Consider the following 23034-nt stretch of genomic DNA (forward strand, 5'->3'; position numbering starts at 1 on the left):
AAAAAAAAAAAAAAACAAGTGAAATGTCTTCTACATCCCTATAACTATCTTTTTTATGAAATGGTAATTAATACTAAAATAGAAATAATTCTATTAGTATGCATCTTTTTTTTTTGAGACAGAGCCTCAAGCTGTCCTCCTGGGTAGAGTGCTGTGTCATCACAGCTCACAGCAACCTCCAACTCCTGGCTCAAGTGAGTCTCCTGCCTCAGCCTCCCAAGCAGCTGGGACCACAGGCGCCCACCACAACACTCAGACCTTCTTTTTGGTTGCAGCCATCCATTGTTGTTTGGCGGGCCGGGGCTGGATTCGAACCCGCCACCTCAGGTGTACGTGGCTGGCACCTTAGCCGCTTGAGCCACAGGCGCCGAGCCTAGTATGCACTTTAATGTTAAAGTTATAATTCTGATAAAAAGTAAATCCAAGTGTAGCACAGAAATTATACGAATGAAAACAAAGGAAACAGCAATAAAAAACCTTAATGGAATAAAAAGACAAAAGTGACAACTAATCATAGCAACAGTAAACTGAGCTACCCTGTAAGAGGGTACTCAGTAACAATCAGAAAACAAACTCTGTAACATCTGTCTAAGTGTTTAAATTAATGAGACACATTTCAAATGTTGCCAATAGACAAAAGGTTAAAAGATAATCTATTATGTCTATTGAGCGAGTGCAAACAAGCCCCCCCCCCGAGATTGTAGTAAAAGATACAGACTTCAGAACAAAAATACCAAAAAAGGTCATTTCATAATTTTAAAAATATTTGCTCCAAGAATGTCTAAGGAAAACTACTTAAATATCAGATGACATGTAATATATCAGAAACTTCAAATCTTATCAAAATCAGAGTGGAATGGTCTATAAAGAAGGTAGAGTCAAGCAAAATTAAAATATTTTAAAGAGAAATCCTGGCCAAGCAGGGTGACTCATGCTTGTAATTGGCACTCTGGGAGGCCAGGGTGGGTGGACTGCCTGAGCTCAGGGGTTGGAGACCAACCTGAGCAAAAGTGAGACCACATCTCTACAAAATAGCCAGGTGTTGTGGCGGGCACCTGTAGTCCCAGCTACTCCTCAGGAGACTGAGGCAAGAGAATTGCTTAAGCCCAAGAGTTTGAGGTGGCTCTGAGCTGTGATGCCACAGCACTCTACTGAGGGCGACAGGGTGAGAAATCCTGTTCTTCAGTGATTCTTATTGTTATTTTGGTCACTGAGAATTTGATCCCAGGTTTTCATCATTTAAACACTATAGTACATTCTCACTAAGGTCTTTCCATACTAATTTCAAAAACTGGCATCTGAAAATAAACATATCCAAACATATATCCAATCCAATATATAAGACCCCACTCCAGGTAAATTTGGAAACATTTTCAGTTGTTCAAGAACTTCTTGAAGCTTGGATCTATGCCTTAGGAAACCAGGAAACCATAGTAACTAATACCGATACGCACTTTTTTGGTGGTAAGCATTATACTTGGCACTTTATAGACATTTTTATTTAATTCTTAGGAAAACCTGAGATCCTCACAGCAACCCATGAGATCAACACTACCATTATGTCCATTTTGCATTTCAGGAAAGGAAAGCTTAGGGATGATATTACTTGACTATGGACACACAGCCTACAAGGAACAGATAAGGCTTAGGTCCTTCTCTCTCTGGTCTCAGGTTTCATCTTTTCAGGACTGTAATTCACTGTCTCTCACTAAGGTCTTTACATACCAGTTTCAAAACCTGGCATCTGAAAATAAAATATATAAAATATATCCAAAAACATATATCCAATCCTATTTTTATTTATACCACTCTCACTACAAAACAGAATTTGAAGCAATTAGAGATACACACAAATAATAAATATAGAAATGTCTATGGGGGGATGGGTAAGAAAATGAAGTGGAAACAGCAGTAGAGCCAGAACTAAAGTGGGTATCATAAGGTTATTATCTAAAACCGATAAACGTGAGCCACAGATTTCCTTCTGAACAACACAGTTGCCAGAGGAAAGAACGTATTCTTTCTTTCTTTCTTTCTTTCTTTTTTTTTTTTGAGACAGAGTCTCACTATGTCACCCTGGGTAGAGTGCTGTGGTGTCACACTCACAGCAACCTCAAACTCTTGGGCTTATGCAAGTCTCTTGCGTCAGCCTCCCAAGTAGCTGGGACTACAGGCGTCTGCCACAACGCCCGGCTAACTTCTTTCTTAATCAGCACTGTTTTTCTTGATGATGAATCTAAGTTCTGAGGACACGGGGGTGTTCAACCTTTTTTCATCTGTGCCATACATTGGAAGAATAAGAGGTGTCTTGGGCCACACATTAAACATACAAACATTAATGAAAGTAGATAAGCAAAAAAAAAAAAAAATCCATGTATACTTTCCACGATATCTCACACCATATTAAGCAAAACAACCCCCACATAGTCTGCACAAGTCACCCTCGAATCTTTAACATTATGTAATAGTGACTTTAAACTAAACTTCTATTGTAAGAAATTTCTTAAACAAATATCTTGATGTAGACCAAAGCATGATGTGAAGGTCAAAGTGTAGGTCAGGAATGACAACTCCACCTAGGATACAATGGAGTCCTGGTGCACAACTGCTATGGAATGGATTGGGCTGAGCACACAATATCGAACAGATATGGAAGTGGACAGAAGTGGACCCCACATCTGTAGCAGCCCGTATAGCCTATAGCTAGGAGGAGTGAGAGTTATAAGAAACATCTGTATAGCTCAATAATGGAACACCTTGCTGAAAAGGGCATGGAAAGGGATTTAGCTCACCTAACAAGCATTGGTGAATTGGCAGTCTCTACACCTGTGGTGTTGAGAGGCACGAGATCAGCCTTATATTAGACTGGAGGAGAAGATTCTGTCACAGACCCACTTACTCTGACTGTCTCCTCTCCTGCCTGCAGAACGCCAGCACGGCGTCTCTCTGCTGAAGATTACCAAGCTCTGCTATAGACTAAGATCTATCTATTCTAAGACTGCTTTATTCTCTCTAAGCCTCTCTCTCTCCTGCTGAAGTAGGAAGCCCTCAGGCACCTAAGAGAAACTGTTCCTGAGCAAGGTAGCTTAGCAGTCCCCGTCCAGAACCTAGTTAAGTCCAGCCGGAGACCTGGCCAGTCTCGGGCCCTGACAAGCACTGGCAGGAGTGGGATGTGACACACCCTTCAGGTAATTTTTCTGGTAATTATGCTTTTGAATATAACAGTTGAGAGTTTATTTTCTCTGACAGAAACCTGGAGTACAAAAATTCTTTGTTATTAGGCCAGAGTCATATGCATAAACAATCAAGCAGAGAGTAAAACGGATAACTTCTAATGAAGCTGGGGGCGTAAAGAGGACTTATGTTTGAACCTGAGATGTTCTTCTAAGGTGAGCTGAATGGAGACCAATGGCTAAAGATAATACCTAATTTATCCTGATGTGTAAATTGGCATTGTTTGAAACATGGCTGAAATACAAACAGAAACTCTCTTTATTTTTGTTAAATAAGGAATGTTGCTGATTATAAGATCATGGAAAGAAGTACTTGAGAAAACAGATTGTGTTAAATTTCTATATTAGTTTACAAAAGAATGAATTAAATGTCTATATAAGGACATAGACATTGAACAAAGCAGCAAGCTTAAATAAGTAAAAAAACAAAAGAGCAGAAATAAACTATTCAAACTGACAATAACAAATATTTAAAAAGCAATTAGAAGTGCCATACTGAAAAAGAGAATCAAATCACAGCACTATTCCAGCTCCTTAAAGAATAAAATACAGATTAAAAAATAAGTAATAAAAATATAATAGAAAAGGTACCTAAGTGCTTTGTAAAATGAGCCAGGGTAGCCAGTTCTAGATGCAATTACCACACCCCCAAATTCTTACTAAAAATAAAAAGCTAAACAAAACTCATTTTCAGAAAAATTAATATAATGGAGGTTGACATTCTTGTAGAAAACCACTTAAAGGCTTATCAAAGAAATTTTTAATAATAATAACATGAGAAAATTCTTTACTAGAATAAGGGAAAAGTCAGGGTATAAAGTTCTATTTACAATGAGTTCCAAATATGGTTGTGTCAATGGTGACATCACTGCAGTTTAAAAAATTTTTTTTAGGGCAGTGCCTGTGGCTCAAAGGAGTAGGGCACCAGCCCCATATGCCGGAGGTGGCGGGTTCAAACCCAGCCCTGGCCAAAAACTGCAAAAAAAAAAATTTTTTTTTAAAAATCATAGTCTTAACATTGCTAAGTGTTTTTGTTGTTGTTGTTCTTTTGAGACAGAGTCTCACTCTGTCGCCCTGGGGTTAAGTGCCGTGGAGTCACAGTGCACAGCAAACCTCAAAACTCTTGGGCTCAAGTGATCCTCTTACTTTGCCTTCCTGAGAAGCTGTAACTATAGGTACCAGTCACAACACTGACTAATTTTTTTGTATTTTTAGGAGAGATGGGGGTCTCACTCTTAAGTCAGGTTGGTCTTGAACCCCTAAGCTCAAGCTATCTGCACCTCTCAGCCTCCCAGAGTACTAGCATTACAGACATGAGCCACCACGCCCAGCCTACATTGCTAAGTTTTAATAATCAGAAAAAATAAAATTTTTATAAAGTTAATATGGCTAACTGCCTATAAAATTATAAAACAACAAGTCTGATGGAAATAAAACCAGTTAGTAAGGCCAGGTGCAGTGGCTCACTCCTGTAATCCCAGCACTCTGAGAGGCTGAGGGAGGTGGATTGGCTAAACTCAGGAGTTTGAGATCAGCTTGAGCGAGAGCGAGACCCTCGTGTTGTTGCAGGCACCTGTCATTTCGCTTGGGAGCCTGAGGCAAGAGGAGCATTTGAACCCAAGAGTTTGAGGTTGCTGTCAGCTATGACGCTATGGCACTCTATCTAGGGCGACAGAGGGAGACTGTCTGAAACAAACACCAGTTAGTAAACAGACAAATAACAGTGAAAAGGAAAACAAAACTAAAAAAGTTTATTAAGGAACAACTTTTTGGCAAATGGATAATGGAAGCATTTGTTCAAGTTTTCTATGAATAATCCCATTCCAGGCTGGGTGTGGTGGCCCATGCCTGTATCTCAGCACTCTGGAAGGCTGAAGTAAATGGACTGCCAGAGCTCACAGGTTTGAGACTCCGCCTCTAAAAATAGGTGGCATTGTGGCGGGCGCCTGTAGTCCCACCTACTTGGGAGGCTGAGGCAAGAAAACCACTTGAGCCCAAGAGTCTGGAGTTGCTGTGAGCTATGACGCCACAGCACTCTACCCGGGGTGACAAAGTGAGACTTTGCCTCAAAAAACCCCCCCAGAAGCCCCCAAACCTGTTCCATCAACTATGTCAATATATGACAAAGAAGGTCACAGCAAGCCAGTGTTTATATTTTTAGTGATAAATAGTACACTATGTCTCTAAAAATGTTACTATGTATTATTTTCCGCACCTTATCATTTTATCCTTGTAACGCTGCTATGGCGGAGGTTACTATACTCATCTCCAATTTAAAGGCAGAGAGGTTGAAGTTGAAGAGTTAGTAAGTGGCAGAGCCTAGGCGATATATATCTAGGTGATATAACTCTAGAGCTCGAGTCATTACTATTTTGTTGAACATACTGTGTTATCCATCTTCAGCTTATGACATAAATATGTTAGTATTCTAAAGTCTGACAGGACAAAATGCTGGTTAACTTTACATGTAAGTATAATAATATTTTAAATAACATAACAACTGAAGCACAACAATTAAAAGAAAGTGGACTTTCATCCTCAAAATTCAAGAAACATAAGAAAATGTAAACACATACTATACCATACTTGTATAATAAGCAGAAGAAAAATTGTAGTAATAAGAAGTTATTGAGAAGAATTTAATAAGATTAAACATCCATTCCGTAACTAAATGCGTACAAGGGTGTTACCCTTCATAAGTAACACTCTTAACCAAAGTAAAATTTTAATATAAACGGAAAACATATATGCCAAATATATAAAGAATAAATACCCAGATTCTGCTCTATAATTCAATGAGAAATAGTTTACATACACAGAAATGTGGATACTAAATTTCTACATGGAAATGCATATGCATGTCAAATACATCCTAATTAAAACCCTTAAGTCATACCAATGAAAATAACCAAAACAATTAAGCTTTCGACTCAACTACTGATAGAACAGAGGATATTTATGTTTATATCAATGTACACTGATGACAGCATTATAAAATTGTTTATTCTTTTGGTGAGAAGTATGGCCGAGTCAGTTAGAATTTATGTGGAATGATGTTATTAATAAACACGCAGGCTCGGCGCCTATAGCTCAACCGGCTAAGGCGCCAGCCAGTACACCTAAGGTGGCGGGTTCGAGTCCCCAGCCCGGACCCGCCAAACAACAATGACGGCTGCAACCAAAAAATAGCCGGGCATTGTGGCGGGTGCCTGTGGTCCCAGCTACTTGGGAGGCGGAGGCAGGAGACTCGCTTGAGCCCAGGAGTTGGAGGTTGCTGTGAGCTGTAATGCCATGGCACTCTACCCAGGGGGACAGCTGGAGGCTCTGTCTCAAAAAAAAAAAAAAAAACACACACACACGCAAACATACACATGTAAACTACAACTATGTGTGAATACACACCTGAAACATCATACACAAGCACAGGGCAGTGTGAATGGAGTCTGTGCTGGCTGATAAAAAACAGGAGTTACCAACCAAGACCTGTGGTCAGATCTGAGTCTGACCCCAGGAGCTGGAGGCTGCAGTAAGCTATAATGAACCACTGCATGCTAGCCAGGAGACGGAGTGAGACTGCCTAAACAAAAAAAATTAAAAAAAGAAAAATTAAGGCGGCACCTGTGGCTCAAGGAGTAGGTGCTGGCCCCACAAATGGGGGGTGGCGTGTTCAAGCCCAGCTCTAGCCAAACCTGCAAAAAAAAAAAAAAAATCCTTGGGCAGTGCCTGTGGCTCAGTGGGTAGGGTGCCGGTCCCATATACTGAGGGTGGCAGGTTCACCATATACTGAGGGTGCCGGCCCCAGCCAAACTGCAACAAAAAAATAGCTGGGTGTTGTGGCAGGTGCCTGTAGTCCTAGCCAAGTGGGAGGCTGAGGGAAAAGAATCCCTAAGCCCTGGAGTTGGGAGTTTGCTGTGAGCTGTGACATTAAGCACTCTACTGAGGGTGACAAAGTGAGACTCTGTCTCAAAATAAATAAATAAATAAAAATTAGGCATGCACACACAAATGTTACCCAGTATAAACTGGTTAGTGTCCCCAGAGGAATATATAAAATTTTAAGATAACTCAGATAGTGAGTCATTTCTGAATTTTATTTTAGAGCTGAGGGAGAAAGGACAAAATTGAGTTTATACAAAGGAGAAATAGTGTAGTTGGGTATGATATGGACAACGAGGTAGAGAGTTCTGGGACTCTAAACCACCTAAGGACCTAAGAGACAGAAAGGCAAACCATGGGTCATTTGCAAATGTGGTAAGATATGGTTGAGACAAATTACTGAGGACTTTTATTATCACAGAATAGGAAAAGGAAGGAAGAATGAAAAGAGTAAAACAGAAGGCTGAGGTCTGAGCTTTAAGGAAATGCTCTGAGGGAGACAAGGAACAGGGTCCTCTGAAAGGGAAAGAGACAGGTGCTCAACAAAACATTTGTTTGAATGAAAGGAACGGCCATTCCTGCATGTGTTACAGAATACAAAAACAAATGAGCCCAGTGATTTTACAAGGAGAACAGGAAAACAAGACCCTGTGCACTTTTGAATGCAGAAAGTTTTTTTGTTTGTTTTTGAGACAGAGTCTCATTCTGTCCCACCCTCCCCACCCCCATAGAGTGCCGTACTCACATCCTTGGGCTCAAGGGATCCTCTTGCCCCAGCCTCCCAAGTAGCTGGGAGCTACCTGCCACCACACTATTTTTAGTAGAGACAGGACTGGGGAGGTGTGGGTGTGTGGGTGTGAGTGGTTTGCTCTTGCTCAGGCTGGTATCAAATTCCTGAGCTCAAGCGTTCTACCTGCCTCAGCCTCCCAAAGTACTAGGATTATAGGAGTAAGCCACCATGCCTGGCTTGAATGCAGAAGTTTATTCCTAATTAGGAAGATAAGAACTATGTAACAATACAATGTAATAAAAATCATCTAAGAGCTCACCTCTTTTAAAAAGTACGTATCTGAACATATCTTTGTGTAGTGTTCCTAGATAATTCTGAATCCATGCAGCTTTTTTTTTTAAATTAAATCATAGCTGTGTACATTAATGCAATCATGGGGTACAATGTGCTGGTTTTATATACAATTTGAAATGTTTTCATCAAACTGTTTAACATAGCCTTCACGGCATTTTCATGCAGCTTTTGAATTTAAGACTTTAAAAATAATTATAACAAAAAGTGAATATCTTTCATATGATGGTAAGAGGAAGATGTTTGAAATAATTCTGAAAGATTTATCAGATAACTTTTCTTCTTAGACTGGCACCTTTCGTATATTCAGAGTTTTATGTATTTCAAAATAAGGAAAACCAACTTAGAAAGTTATTAGGTATCTAGAGAAGAAGCACTTTAAATTCGACCACATATAATATTGAGCTAAAATAATAAATTCAGCTAAAATATTTAAATTTTAAGAACCCTATAGAATAGAAGCTAAAAAAATAATTTTAAGGTAAGGTTAAAATTTGAAAGCTTTGAAAGCTTTGAAAGCTTAACTTTCTCTTCTTTTTCTTTCTAGCTATATATATTTTTTCCCCAAAATTCCACTAAAATATGTTTAAGAAGTAAGATTAAAATCTCTGCCTAAATTTAGGGAACAAGTTGATCACCATATGTTTAATTACAGTACTTTACTAGGACTATATTAAGATAATGACAAGATAGAGGTCTAAAAATATTTCAGAGAACTGTTTTTACCGTTTAAGATGCTATCTTGCTTAGTTTCAGTGAATAGGCAATGATGTCAAATTAAAGCAAGCTTTCCTGGGCAAGTCATGGCAAAAAGTGTATGTATGTATATACCCACACCCAGTATCACCATGCGGACTCCCCTCTAATACTCAATGCGACACACACACTGCTAAAACAATTTTCTGCTTAACCATATTGTCAGTCCATACCAGTGGAAACTTCCATGGTTATTAATGGATTAATTTATTAATTTGGCTTCTGTTTGTTGATCCAAAGTGTAAGGAAAGAGAGGCAAGGCATTTATAAATTTAGTTATATGATTAGTTGTTTGAAATATCATATGGGTTTCACTTTACAAAGTGAAGTAACATTTTCTAAGCCTTTATACAAATAAACACTTTACCTTTATGACACCTTAACATTGCTAACCCAAGTGTACATCGACATAATCTGATAGACTTGTTTTTTAGGTAGTATCACCATCCTTTACTAGGCAAAATCCTAAATTGTTAGTGCAGCTAACGATATTTCTGATTCACTCATATAAATTCTGGTTTATCTAACTCAATTAGCCTGTAATATAGACTCACAGAAAATACAATATGCTTAGTATTAACCTAAGCTGCTTTTAAAAAAACCATTGTTTATTAAGGGCCAAATTTTGAATACTTTTAAATTTCTAGAGACTGTTTTTTTCCATCCCAAATGCCATTTAGGATACTTTATTTTTTATTTATTTATTTTTCTTTTAGAGACAGAGTCTCACCTTATTGCCTTCAGTAGAATGCTGTGGCGTCACAGCTCACAGCAACCAGCACTTCTTGGGCTTGGGCGATTCTCTTGCCTCAGCCTCCTGAGTAGCTGGGACTACAGGTGCCTGCCACAACGCCTGGTTATTTTTTTGTTGCAGTTTGGCCAGGGCTGGGTTCGAAACCTGCCATCCTACTCACTGAACCACAGGTGCCACCCTAGGATACTTTAAAAAAAAGACAACCCGCCTGTTGTCCCAGCTGTTTGAGAGGCTAAGATAAGGATTGTCTGAGCCCACAAGTCTGAGGCTGTACTAAGCTATGATCATGCTGTGTACAGCCACTATACTCCATCGTGGGCAACACAGTGAGACCTTCTCTCAAAAAAAAAAAATAAATAAATAAATAAAAATAAATAAATAAAAAGAGCAATATAAACATTCCACGAAAGTATGGTTAACAGGACAAGGATTTGAAATTAGATTTCAGTGCAAATGTAAGAAATATGCTTACCTTTGATTCGAGGTAGACATTTGCTGATGACATTTTTGTAATTTTGCATATGTAACTAACTAAAGAGATGGCACAAAGAATAAACAGGCTATCATTAATCAGTGCTCGGACAAACACAGTCCATTTCAACTGATTTTCTGGGACATCTCCGTGGACTAGCATTGCACAAGTCAAGTTCACCACTAAGAAGAGAAGGCTTGCCAAAATAAAGCCCAAATGCAGCAGAATTCTGAAAGAAAAAAATGTAGTTAGATGTTTCTAAACCATCTTAAAATGGCATAGATTTTTTAAGTATTAATTCAGAAATAATATCATGTTAACTTCAATTCAGGTGTCTTTACCAGAAGAATAATATGGGACTATTTTAACACTATTTCAAATAATCTTGATTTTTTTTTTTGAGACAGAGTCTTACTTTGTTGCCCTGGGTGGAGTGCCATGGAGTCACAGCTCACAGCAACCTCAAACTCTTGGGCTCAAGTGATTCTCTTGCATCAGCCTCCCAAGTAGCTGGGATTATAGGCACCTGCCACAATGCCTGGCTGTTTTTGGACACAGGGTCTCACTCTTGCTTAAGCTGCTTTCAAATTCCTGAGATCAAGCGATCCACCTGCCTCGGCCTCCCAGAGTGCTAGGATTACAGGTGTAAGCCACCGTGCCTGGCCTCTGAATTTTTTGTTTTCATAACTATTTGTCATATTTTCACTGATCTTTCCATACCAAGAATTACCAGGCTTTTATAATTTCCCTGAAAAATAATGTACTATGTCTAAATTTATATTGCTTATTTAATATTAATTTTAAGAGGTAAGGGAAATCTATTTTAAACAACAACTTGACTAAAGAACATACATAGGCACAATATATGTAGAGTCTCAAGATCTACCTCATCTTCCTAAAAAGTTGAGCATTTACTACTTATACAGAGCAACTCCACACATGAAATGCCTAGCCTCTTCCCTCTAAGAAAAATCAGACCACTTCATAAAAACTCCCTAGGTAAGATGTGGCTATCTGTATCAAACAGCAATAACAGCTCTCTGTAGGAAAGTAATCCTACTTCAAATGTGTTTATACCCTTAAATGAAATAACGTGATCCAGAAATTTATCTGGTATCCCAATATCTTGTATTTTGGGTCACTTTCAATTTTTAGAGTCATAAAGTACCTGCATTTGGAAGCGGTTTACACGAGGTAAATTGAAGGTAATGTGTAATCTGTAACAGGCAAACCAAACTGTTATGTGTACATAAAAAGTACAAAGATTTTGAAAAGGTTAGATTTTAATATTCTCAGATTAAGTAATAAAAATAATTATACAGTTTGGCCTTCAAAAGGATCTAGAAACTATGCATCCAAGGCATCAGAGTAGTTTAGGAAGCTAAAACATAAGAGGGAATAAGAGGTAAATAGTCAGCGAATTAGTGGGAAACTGCACAGTATGATCCTGAGATCGGGACTGAAACATTCCCTATTGCATGGAATTACCCACACTCTCACCCTAAACAGCAGTTTAACTTTGGTAAAAGTGGACTCTATGGAGTCCATCTGAAGCGAGGCAGTGACAGCAGCAAGAACAAGGTTATTAGTCAGCAGTATGGCTAAAGGCAGAGAAATGTGGGCTACTAAGTTCACTTCATCTGAACCAATCTAAATATTTGGATTTTCTAGAAAACTGCTAAGCCTCCCTCAGCAACCAATCCTTCAACCTGGAGAAGTATGCTGTAAAAAAAAAAAAATATTGTATCTTTTAGATCCTAACCATTAATATTAATAAATTTCTTTAGATCTTTTAGATTAAAAATTAGATACTTGTAAGACTTACTTGTGTTTGTCAATTTCAGTGGCACATCTGACTTTACAGATAACCTATGAGAGTACAAAAAGAAAGTTTTGAAAATGTGTCATACAGTATTCTTACGTTTTCACTTTGTATCTCCAAGTGATAAAAATAAAATAGTAACAGTGAGTAAAGTTCAAATGTTAACAGTTTAATTATTATAAAGCAAAAATAGGTTTCCAAAGGCTTAAAACAGTAAAACAATAACTTTCTTTGTTATAGTCTTACACTTCAATTTCTACCTTTAAAAATGTAAACAAATGAATTAATCCAGTGTAAACAGTTACTAAACCTTTGTTACGGGTGCTAGACCTTGTGCTGGATGGCTCGCCACCCATCCTAAATTACATTCTGTTACTCATGTTTTATCTTACAATGGAACTTCTTCCTTAAATATGAACGTGGCTGAGTGTTCTACAAAGATTTTCTCTGATAATGAAGTCATAAAAGGAAACAAGGAAGGAAGAGTGAACGTAAAGAGAACGAGCATTTATCCTATTATTGTAGTAAACTAACTTCCTCTACGAACCCTTGCCAAGGGTGGTGCTCAAATACTTGTTGAATAGTTAGGCAACCAGAATTCGAAGTAAACATGGTATGTTCTGAGAGCACAGTGTGAAGGGTGCCTGTCCTTACTGTTGAACTTACACTTTGTTCTTTAGACAATGGGAAGATATTGAAGGTTTTTATACAGACACTCCAAAATAATGGAATATCATTAATCTAACATTAAGTAAAGGCTACAACAGAAGAAGTAAAGAATGGAACTAAGGAAGAGAAGGAGAAAGACCAGTTACGAGACTGTTAAAGTAAGGTATGAACATTAGGGCCCTGGAAAGAAAGAGGAAAGTACATTATGAAGAAAAATAGAGTAGGTCCTCGGTAACACACTGATTCCATCCAGACATTCACGGAGCCCCTATTATATGCTACACTCTGTGAAAGGTGCAATGGATTCAGAAACATGACCACTGTTTCTGTACACAACGAGCTCAGTATTTGGAAGAAATACATAATCCATCTACTTTGACACACTGTGATATAAATGCAAAAGATGTTATCACAGATCTAGGAAGAAAGACTAATTCAGTTCAGGAAGAGTTAAGAGGAAAAGACTGCAGAGTCAGGGAGGACCAGGGTCCTCAAACTACGGGCCACGGGCGGCCCGCCTAGGACATTTATCCAGCCTGCCGGGTGTTTTTGCTGCCACTGCCTGTCCTGTTTAGCAGGTGACTCGTCCCTGGGCCCACAGTCCAGCCCTCCAACAGTCTGAGGGACAGTGAACTGGCCCCCTGTTTAAAAAGTTTGAGGACCCCTGGCCGGAGGACTTCTTAAAGGAGGTCACATTTGAACCAAGTTATGAAGGGTAAATGAGAATTAAATGCTCAAAGACAGAGAAGCCTGTGTATCTACTCATGTCTGTCATATCGTCACACGCTGCTTAATCAGAGTGGTATGTCCTGAGAAATGTGTTGTGAGGCCATTTGATCACCGAGTGAACATCACAGAGTTCTTACAGAGATCTCAGCAGATCACACTTTCCACACACCTGGGCCACTGCTCCTGGGCTACAAACCAGTGCAACATGTTACCCTACTGAATGCTGCAGGCAACTGTAACACAATACTAAGTATTTGTGCATCTGAACATACTGAAACCTAGAAAACACACAGTAAAAATGCAGTATAAAAGATAAAAAATGGTGCACCAGTACAGGGCACTTACCACGAATGCAGCTTGCTGAACTGGAAGTTGCTCTGGGTGTCAGTGAAGGAGCGGTGAGTGCATGTGAGGGCCGAGGACACTGCTGTGCCCTGCTGTTGACTTTATAAACATCGTACACTTAGGCTACAGTAAACTTAAAAACATTTTTTTCAGTAATAACCTTAGCTTAAAATAACTTTTTTCTTTAAAATCTTTTTAATTTTTAAAAATATTTTGACTCTTTCATAGTAACATTTAGCTTAAAACACACATTATATAGCTTTATGAAATTTTTTCTTTATGTCCTTACTCTATAAACTGTTTTCTACTTAATTTTTTTTATTTTTTAAACTCTTGTTAAAAACTAAGACTATTAGCCTGGACTACACAGGGTCAGGATTGTCCGTATCACTGTCTTTCACCTCCACATCCTGCCTCAACTGGAAGCTCCTCAGGGGCAGCAACATGCATGGAGTTGGTGGCTCCTGTGCTAATAACACTTTCTTCTGGAATTCCGCCTGAACCTACCTGACGATGCTTGACAGTTCACTTTTTAAAATTAAAATTAATTTTTTTTGAGACAGTCTTACTCTGTTGCCCTCGGTGCCAGAGTGCAGTGGCGTCACAGCTCACAGCAACCTCTAACTCCTGGGCTTAAGCGATTCTCTTGCCTCAGCCTCCCAAGTAGCTGGGGCTACAGGTGCGTGGCACAACACCTGGCTATTTTTGTTGCCACTACTGGCCTTTTTTTTTTTTAGCTGGCCAGGGCCGGGTTCGAACCCGCCACCCTAGGTATATGGGGCTGGCGCCCTACCCACTGAACCATAGGTGCTACCTACCTTTTTTTTAATACATAGGAGTACACTCTAAAATAATGATAAAAAGTATAGTAAATACATAAACCAGTAACAGAGGCCTTTACTATCAAGTTTTACGTATTACACGTAATCGTATGTGCTATTAGTTTCATGTGACTGGCAGCACAGCAGACATCAGCATCAGCACAGACACAGGAGCAATATGTTGACTACAGTGTCAGGATGGCTACATCTCAAGGTAAGAATTTCTCAGCTCCATTATAATCTTATGGGACCACTGCCGCCTGTGCAGTCCTTTGTTGGCTGAAATGTGGTCATATGGCACGTGACTGTATTTTAGTTACCACCAACAGAAGCTGACTGTAATGGAGGAATCTAAAATATTACACCATCAGTCTCTAGATGGTGCTACTGAGATATTCTCAGACACGCCCATTTTCAATCTCTACTACCACAGCGGATTGTTACAACTGCCTTTTGATTTGATTCTGTTTCCCTTCCTAACTCACTTTTCCTTTATTCCCACCTCTCTGTATAGGATTTTATTTTTTGTATTTTAAATTGTGCTAAGGTATCTTAAACATGAAATTTACCATTTTAACCACTTTTTAAGTGTAGGGTTCAGTGGTATTGAGTACTTTCCCATTAGTGTGTAACCATCACCACCATGCATCTCTAGAACCTCTTTATCCTCCCACACTGAAACTCTGTCCCTACTCATTAAATAACTGCTCACTTGCTCCTCCTTTGGTAACCGCATTCCACTTTGCCTGCATGAATTTGATTACTCTAGATACCTCATGTAAGTAAATACAGCTCCATTTGTCTTCTGTGACTGATTTCCATGTACCATAATGTCTTCAAGGTTTGTCTAAATTGCTGCATGTGTCAAAATGTTCTTTAAAAAGGCTGAATGATATTTCATTGAGTATTTTTTTTGTTTATCCATGTCCACTGATAGACATTGGGTAGTTTCCACCTTTTGGCTATTGCAAATAATGCTGCTGTGAATGTCAGTGGACTATGTAAGATTTAAAAAAATCAGCAAGTTGTGTCATGCTTCTTTACTCCTAAGTACTTTGATGTATGCTTCTTTAAAATTCCCTACTGCAACCACAGCACAATTACAAAAATCATAACAATGATATTGTGTAGTTTGCAGAACTCGTCCATATTTTACTAATCATCCTAATAAGGTCCTTGTGGAAAAAAATCCAGAGTCTGGGAACAGATTTCGTGTGTATTTAGTGTCTTTTCATCATCATTTCTTTCTTCCATCTTTCATGATATTCACAGTTTTGAAGAGCACAGGCCCATGATCTTGTAGTGTTTCCTTATGGTCGGAGTCAGGTGATGCATTTTGGTAGAATACTGCGGAAAGACGCTGCTGCGTGATTCTCACTGCCTCGTATCAGGGGCTCACGATGCTGCGCTGTCCCGTTTCTGTGAGGTTAACTTTGGTCCGCTGGGTAGGGGGGTATCTATAGGGTTTTCCCCATTGCAATTAATAAGTAATGTGTGGGGAGATACGTACAGACTCAGACTAAGTAAGCATCTGATTCTTCAAACTTTCATACACTAGTTTTACTATTATCATGATTCTTGCCTGAATAAATTATGATGATGGAGTAGTTTCTTTTTAAAAAGTAAATCTGATCCCAGTAGTCCAAAAAAAAAAAAGCCCACACTTATTTAATACATAAAAGGTCTTTTATTATCTAGTCCTCCGTTCCCATCTTTACATCCTTTTTGTCCTCACCTTTAATCTTATAGTCTGGTTGTCCTGAATTACTTACAATTCTTCAAATAAGTAGTTCAATTTCCTTTTCTTTCTTTTAAAAGGGTGAGTGTTTTTTTTTTTTTATTTTTAGAGACAAGGCTCACTGTAGGCTTGAGTGCTGTGGTACCGTCATAGTTCACTGCAGGCTTGAATTCTTAGGCTCAAGTGATCCTCCTGCCTCAGCCTCCCAAGGAGCTGGGACTACAGGTGCACGTTACCACATCTGGCTGATTTCTCTTATTTTTTGTAAAACAGGGTCTCGCTATGATGCCTAGGCTGCTTGAAATCCTGGCCTCAATTGTTTCTCCTGCCTTGGCCTTCCAAAATGCTAGGAATACAGGCATAAGCCACTCTACCTGCCTTAAAAATAGTTTAATTTCATATCTCTGTGTCTTTGTACATATTTTTAGTAATATTTTTCCTGGAATACACCTTCATGGTCAGATGACAAATTTCAACTCATCCTTCAAAACTTTAGACTCCATCCTTTATATTTTCAGGTTAAGCGATTCTCTCTAACGAAGAGAAAAACCACTTTGTATCCTTACATTTCTAATCACACTCCATAGCGCTTATTTATGTACATCTCTCTTAAGAAAGCCCATAACTTACTTTGATGGCCTTAGGGCCTAGCATGATGCCTGGTTCACAGTAAATTTTTAGAAAGAGGCTGAATAAATGAGTAATGAACTTAAGTCAAAGAAAGTACTTTGGGATGGTGGTGTGGAGTGGTATGGGAAATACAGCAGAAGCTGAAGCTGGTGGGGCAGTCATCCAATCACCCGGGTCTTGAACACATACACAATGCTAAAGAATCAAGTGTTAGCCCCTACAAGCTCTGGAATATGATTCTCTGTTTGAGCGATTTCATAGGTGACTGGAAAACAGACTAGAGTAGAACAAAGAATTCTAGTTTAAAAACTTGAATTTGGTGAAGACAAAATATTTGGGTCACTACATATAAATAAAATTTCCTTGAACTTTATCCATTAGTGCATATTCTGAGAAACTAGTATATTTTGATTGTCTTTTAAATTAAAACCTAACAGAGCACTTGAAGTAAAAAAAAAAAAAAATCCTTCAATTTGAGTGAGTCAACTCAACCATATTCTCAGGTTTTGAATTAAGAAAACTGATAGAATGAGGGCTGTACTGACAAAGAATTAAAAAGTCAGGTCATGGAGTTGATTCTTATATTTAAACTTTATTACATCTAGGCAGAAATAAAAATGACAGGAGAGTTCTGGAATGTAAAAAAGAAAGTAAGTCACCTACAAAGTTCACAGTTAAAACTCAAGAGTAGAAGACGTCTGAGGGAACAAATGTAGAATGAGAAGTCCACCTGTGGTAAGTCTGCATTTAACAGTCAGAAGTAAAAAGCACAAGACTAAAAATAAGTTGGGCAAAGGAGAGAAACATAAGAATCAGACTAGAGACAGAAGACAGCAGAGTAGTTTGGAGGTCTAAAGGGAAGAACAGATAGCCCTTGTTAAATACTGCAATAAATCAGTAATTTTTAAGAGAGACCTTTGATTGGCACGTCACTGGTACTTTGCACAGAATAGTTTTCAACAGAAATTACAGAGCAGAAGCACAAGAAGTTGACAAGGAGTGAGACAACAGAGGCGTGAGTACAGTCTGAGAGATCCACGAAGCTAAGAGAAACCCGGGAAGATCTGTGTTGGAATACTACTCTCGATGAATAGCTCACGTTTTTGCATGGTCTGGAGAGACGGCGTTTACTTCAAAGTGAGAGGAGTATCTCTATGTGTTGACGAGTATATCAAAGATCATTTTCCTCCCTAAGGACGTTGCAGGGGAGTAAGTCTCCTTCCTTCTCCCAGGTAGAGCTGTGCTTCCGTCCCAGTGACTATCTGTGTCTCTTCTGTGTTTCAGGGTTCCTCTCCCTCAGCACATCCCCCTGTGCGTGTAGGTAACACGTGTCCCTCACTGTGCTGCCCCAGGGGACTGGGCCCAGAGACATTGCTTTGGTTGCCGTTTTTGCCATGATACTAATCTCCGACCCACAGGTCTTGTATTTTTTGTCAGTGTATGTATATAAAACTGGCTTACCAACTGAACTGCAATGAGGGTAAAAGATCGTTCCCAGCTTCTAATTTAACAATGTGTTGGTCAGAAATAGACTAGAGAGGGTGAGGTAGAAGACGGAGGACAGCAGATTGAGAAAGAGTGTTCAATTGTTAAAGAAGGGTCTGGAACAGGTAAATTATCCTTTAAAAGGAAGACACATACTTCTGAGTCAAGAGGAAAGAAAAGCAAGTTAAAGAAAAACTTGGAGGTCTGTACAGAAAATTTAAAATAATTTACAAATCAGCTCTTTGTTAAAATAAGAAATTTGGGCACAGTGTGGATCCAGATTATTTCAATACAGAGGAGAAGGAAGAGAGACTCTGGCAGATGTATTCTATGTTTTTTCTAGTGAAGTAGAAGGCAAGGTCATACCCTGTGAAAAGATGTTCGATTTAAGCACTTGGAATATGGAAAACATTTAGAACATGTCAACAGAAGGGTTATAAGAGGATATACTGAGAAGCAGGAAGGTCCCATTACCGCCAGGCAATTGAGAGAAGACACAGTTAACAATGTTTCTTGGGGTGGCACCTATGGCTCAGTGAGTAGGGCGCTGACCCCATATACTGAGGGTGGCAGGTTCAATTGTGGCCCCAGCCAAACTGCAATAAAAACTAACCGGGCATTATGGCGGGCACCTGTAGTCCCAGCTACTTGGGAGGCTGAGGCAAGAGAATTGCCTAAACCCAAGAGCTGGAGCTTGCTGTGAGCTTTGATGCCACAGCACTCTAACTAGGGTGATAAAGTGAGACTCTGTCTCAAAAACAACAACCCCCCCCCAAAGCAATGTTTCTTGATTATAAAATTGAAATAATCTAATAGAGAAGTGGATGCCATTTGTGAAAGTTGTCAGAACAAAATGGAGTCACTTGTGTCAAACCCTAATAAAACAGAGCTGGAAGGCAGTGTGGGGGGCACAGACAGAAAGGACGCTCTGGAAACCACAACCTTGACAAAGGTCACTGTAGCCTTACAGATGACTTCTGTGGACACTGCCCAGCAACTCCCTATTTAAACCTCGACTGACACCACCTTTGTTCTTATCCTTTTGATCATGGATAATTGTTTCAAATCAACTTATACAACCTTCTTCATTTCGCCTTTAAAACTTGCCCTCAACTGAACCTCCCTAAATATGCCTATTATCTGTTTTAGCATCCAGATTCTGGATTGTAATCCTGCTCATTCCCAAATAAACTCATTATCTTTGGAGAATTTCTATTATTTTAGGTTTACACATGATAAGAAGTTCAAACAGGCTGCATTTTTCCTGAAGTAATTTAGAACCGTAACCTGTGGGAATGATTGTAGAGAAGTAACTCACTCTGGTGAATGACTAGTTTGGGATGGCAAAAATCAAAGAATAAGATTTATTAGAATGGAGTAGAGAAAACAGAAGAGGTAAAGTGATTAAAAGTTAGGAGGAGGGTGAAAAAGTTATAAAAAGGATGAATTCAAGATGCAGAGGGAAAAAGAGACAGAAGACAGTGGTCAGGAAGAATAGCTCCATTTTTAAGAGCTGATCTAAGGTGTGGCCATGCTATTGGATGGCTCAGAGAGATGCAGAGTTTTAGATCTCCAAGAAACCACTGAATTGCGACACTGGATGGGTTATCAATAAAGGCTTTGAAAAAGATCATATAACACAGGAGACAAGAAGAATGAAAGTGCTGATTCATCCACAAAGGTGGAAGTTATTATTATAGCCAACAATGACCTAATCAGATGGCACAGTTTTCAGAGAGATGATTATGGTATAACATTATTGGGAAACATCAAATAGGCTGACTGTTTTTCCCACAAAAGGCACAAAGTGTCATTTGGAAAAAGCTCAATTTCAGTGAAGGCATTTAAAAGGATCACATGAAGAAGAGAATGGGGATAGGATAAGAGGTGATCCACAAGATTACAGGTCACAGGATAAAGGTGTTAGAGTGAGTTGAGACAAATAAGGGAAAAAATTAAAGCTCAACTTCCATCCCAGATTATATTCCAATGCATTATGTAAGATAGCCAGGTGCTGAAATCACACTTAGATTATAGCAAGGTTAAAAACAATGATTTGCAAGTAATAGATTCCAAGTAAGAATGTAGCTAATAGGACATGACTGAGTTTAAAAAAAAAAAAAAATATATATATATATCAAAAAAATCAAGAAATTTTATATTTAAGATAGTGGCAATTCATACAATAAACATGCTTTATGTAGAATTTATGAGGTTTAGAATAGTCAATAACATCTCTCAAATGACTTGCTGATGTCAGTTTGTGTCAGATGGGCCAGATCTTATCAGGTCTTTCTTAATACCAGAAAAATGGAATAAATGGGCCAATTATAGAAGGTCATTAGTCTTTACATAAAGTACAAAGAGGCCAGTCCAGTGGCTCACACCTTTAATCGCAGTAGTTTGGGAGGCAAAGGCAGGAGGAGGATCACAAAAGGCTAAGCAACATAGTGAGACCCTGTCTCTACAACAGATTAATAAATCAGTATGTGTCTGTAGTCCTAGCTACTCAGAAGCCTGAGGTGGGAGGATCACTTGAGCCTAGGAGTTTGAGGCTGCAGTGAGATATGATTGTGTCACTGTACTCCAGCCTGGGCAACAAAGTGAGTCTTTGTCTCTAAGAAAAAAAAAAGTATAAAGAATTATAAGGTTTGATGGATAGCAAATTTTTTTGGTCATATAACCTTTATTCCATGTACGAAGTAGCATCCCCTAATTTAGAAAACATTAATTTTGGATTTCTGAATTATTGGTGATTTAAAATACAACATACACCATTTTAAAAATATATCTTCTATATGAGGTCTGAACTGATTCCATTTAAAAATAAGACATATTTTTGTCTCCTCGTTTAGTTCTCTAAATAAAGGGAAGATGAGAGTATTGCAAATGTTTTGTGAATATTACCTAATGTAATTTTAATACATGGAAGGTACTATAATCTGAATGTTTATTACCCCCCTAAATTCTTATGTTGAAATATTAGCCCTCAGTGTGATGGTACTAGGAGGTGCCTTTGAGAGGCACTAGGTCACAAGGCTGGAACCCTCACATGAACGGGACCCCACAGATATTCCCCATGTCTCCCACCACGTGTGGCTCCAGTGAGAAGGCGCTGTCTATGAACCAGCACGCAGACCCTTACAGACACTGGCACCCTGACTTCTGCTGTTTATAAGCTCCCTAGTTCACAATGTTGTTACAGCAGCCCAAACGGACTGAGACAGAAGGGTCTTATTGAAGCTCTGTATCATTCCTCTTCACCTGGGACATGTAGACCGTGTTGTTCTGAAGACAGTCAGTAGTTGAAATACATATAGAACAGATGCTTTTCTATGGAGTTTATTTTTTGTCAAGTTCATTTTCCCACTTTTGTTGATTTAAATAAGATAGGAACTTTACTGGAGAAAATATATGAAATTTGGAATTGATGCCAAAGTGAATTGTGGTAAACAATCTCTTCTCCCTGGTGAAGAGTTAGGCATACATATCCAACTAAGGAGATCACTTACACAGAAGCAGTTATCCAATTTCCATCTCAATTGCTCAAGTTTCTATGGAGAGTGTGTACCATTCCCAAGCTTACTATCGCTACTGCCTGCATATAAAGTATGATGTTTTTAGCTACTTCAGTTATAAATTGAATAGACATACTTTTTCTCAGATGTTCACTTTCAATGCCTATTGTATATTTCATTTTAAAAGCTCTTTTTATCTACTCAAGGGTAGAGCAGGCTTCTTTATAACAGCCTGTTCTTATTTCCAGGATTTACACCTTCTCGTTTCTCTCTTAGGATCTTAACATCTTAATATTTTAACATTTTCTTTAAAGTTTCTTCTCTCTACTTAATCTGTTTTCTCTGAAGTTGCTTAAAAATGGTTGTATACAAATTAGGGCATTTCGATTTACAATCACAGAAATTTCCAGGTAAACACTGAGTCTAATTTTGTTCCCACCTAAAATTGTACTAAAACAATACTAAAGGGATCTTCATGAAAGGCATAAACATATACATTTGAGTAGAATGAGAAAGGAACAATAAAATGTTGAGAGCTAGAAGCACAAGAGGCCCGAGGCTTTTTTATTTTCTGCTTATAAGGTTGGCCGATGGCTGGCATTTGGGAACTTGGGTTTCAGGAGAATTCCTACCATTCCCTAAATGGAGGGTATCTCACTGTACTTAAACTGTTTGTGCAAATGAGTATTCAACTGCACACCGACTATTGGTTTCTTTCTCAGAGCCTGGAATTTTGGTATATATTAGACAGTGGGTGTCTACGAGACCAGACACCAATAAAAAACCTGGACACTGGGGCAACACCTGTGGCTCAAAGGAGTAGGGTGCTGGCTCCATATACCGGAGGTGGTGGGTTCAAACCTGGCCCCGGCCAAGAAAACAACCAGGACACTGAGTTTGTAACGGTCTTCCCTGGTAGTCACCATTTAACATGTATTGTCACAACTCATTGCTGAATGAATCGAGCACATTGTGTAACTCCGCTGAGAGAGAGTACTGCACGCTGTGTAACTCCGCTGAGATGAGAGTACCGCACGCCGCGTAACTCCGCTGAGAGAGATTACCGCGCCACGTAACTCCGCTGGGGTGAGAGTACCGCACATTG

At 38.9% G+C, this 23034-nt stretch overlaps 1 protein-coding gene across 2 annotated transcripts in view; it reads right to left on the bottom strand.

The window, feature by feature from the left end:
* The window catches only part of GPR137C (G protein-coupled receptor 137C), a 63800-nt gene that overhangs the window by 20253 nt on the left and 20513 nt on the right, over positions 1–23034 (bottom strand). The window contains exons 2-3 of one of the 2 annotated variants that reach the window (XM_003792141.2): positions 11998–12041; positions 10173–10401 (exon numbers count right to left, since the gene is read on the bottom strand). In XM_003792141.2, coding sequence (XP_003792189.1) covers positions 10173–10401; positions 11998–12041 — 273 coding nt within the window. Of the gene's footprint in view, positions 1–10164; positions 10402–11997; positions 12042–23034 lie in introns of both variants that reach the window. The other variant, XM_023514476.1, reaches the window with a different exon arrangement.

This window comes from Otolemur garnettii, unplaced genomic scaffold, assembly GCF_000181295.1.
Source record: "Otolemur garnettii isolate 467f Iridium unplaced genomic scaffold, OtoGar3 scaffold00054, whole genome shotgun sequence".
Taxonomy (NCBI): Eukaryota; Metazoa; Chordata; class Mammalia; order Primates; family Galagidae; genus Otolemur; species Otolemur garnettii.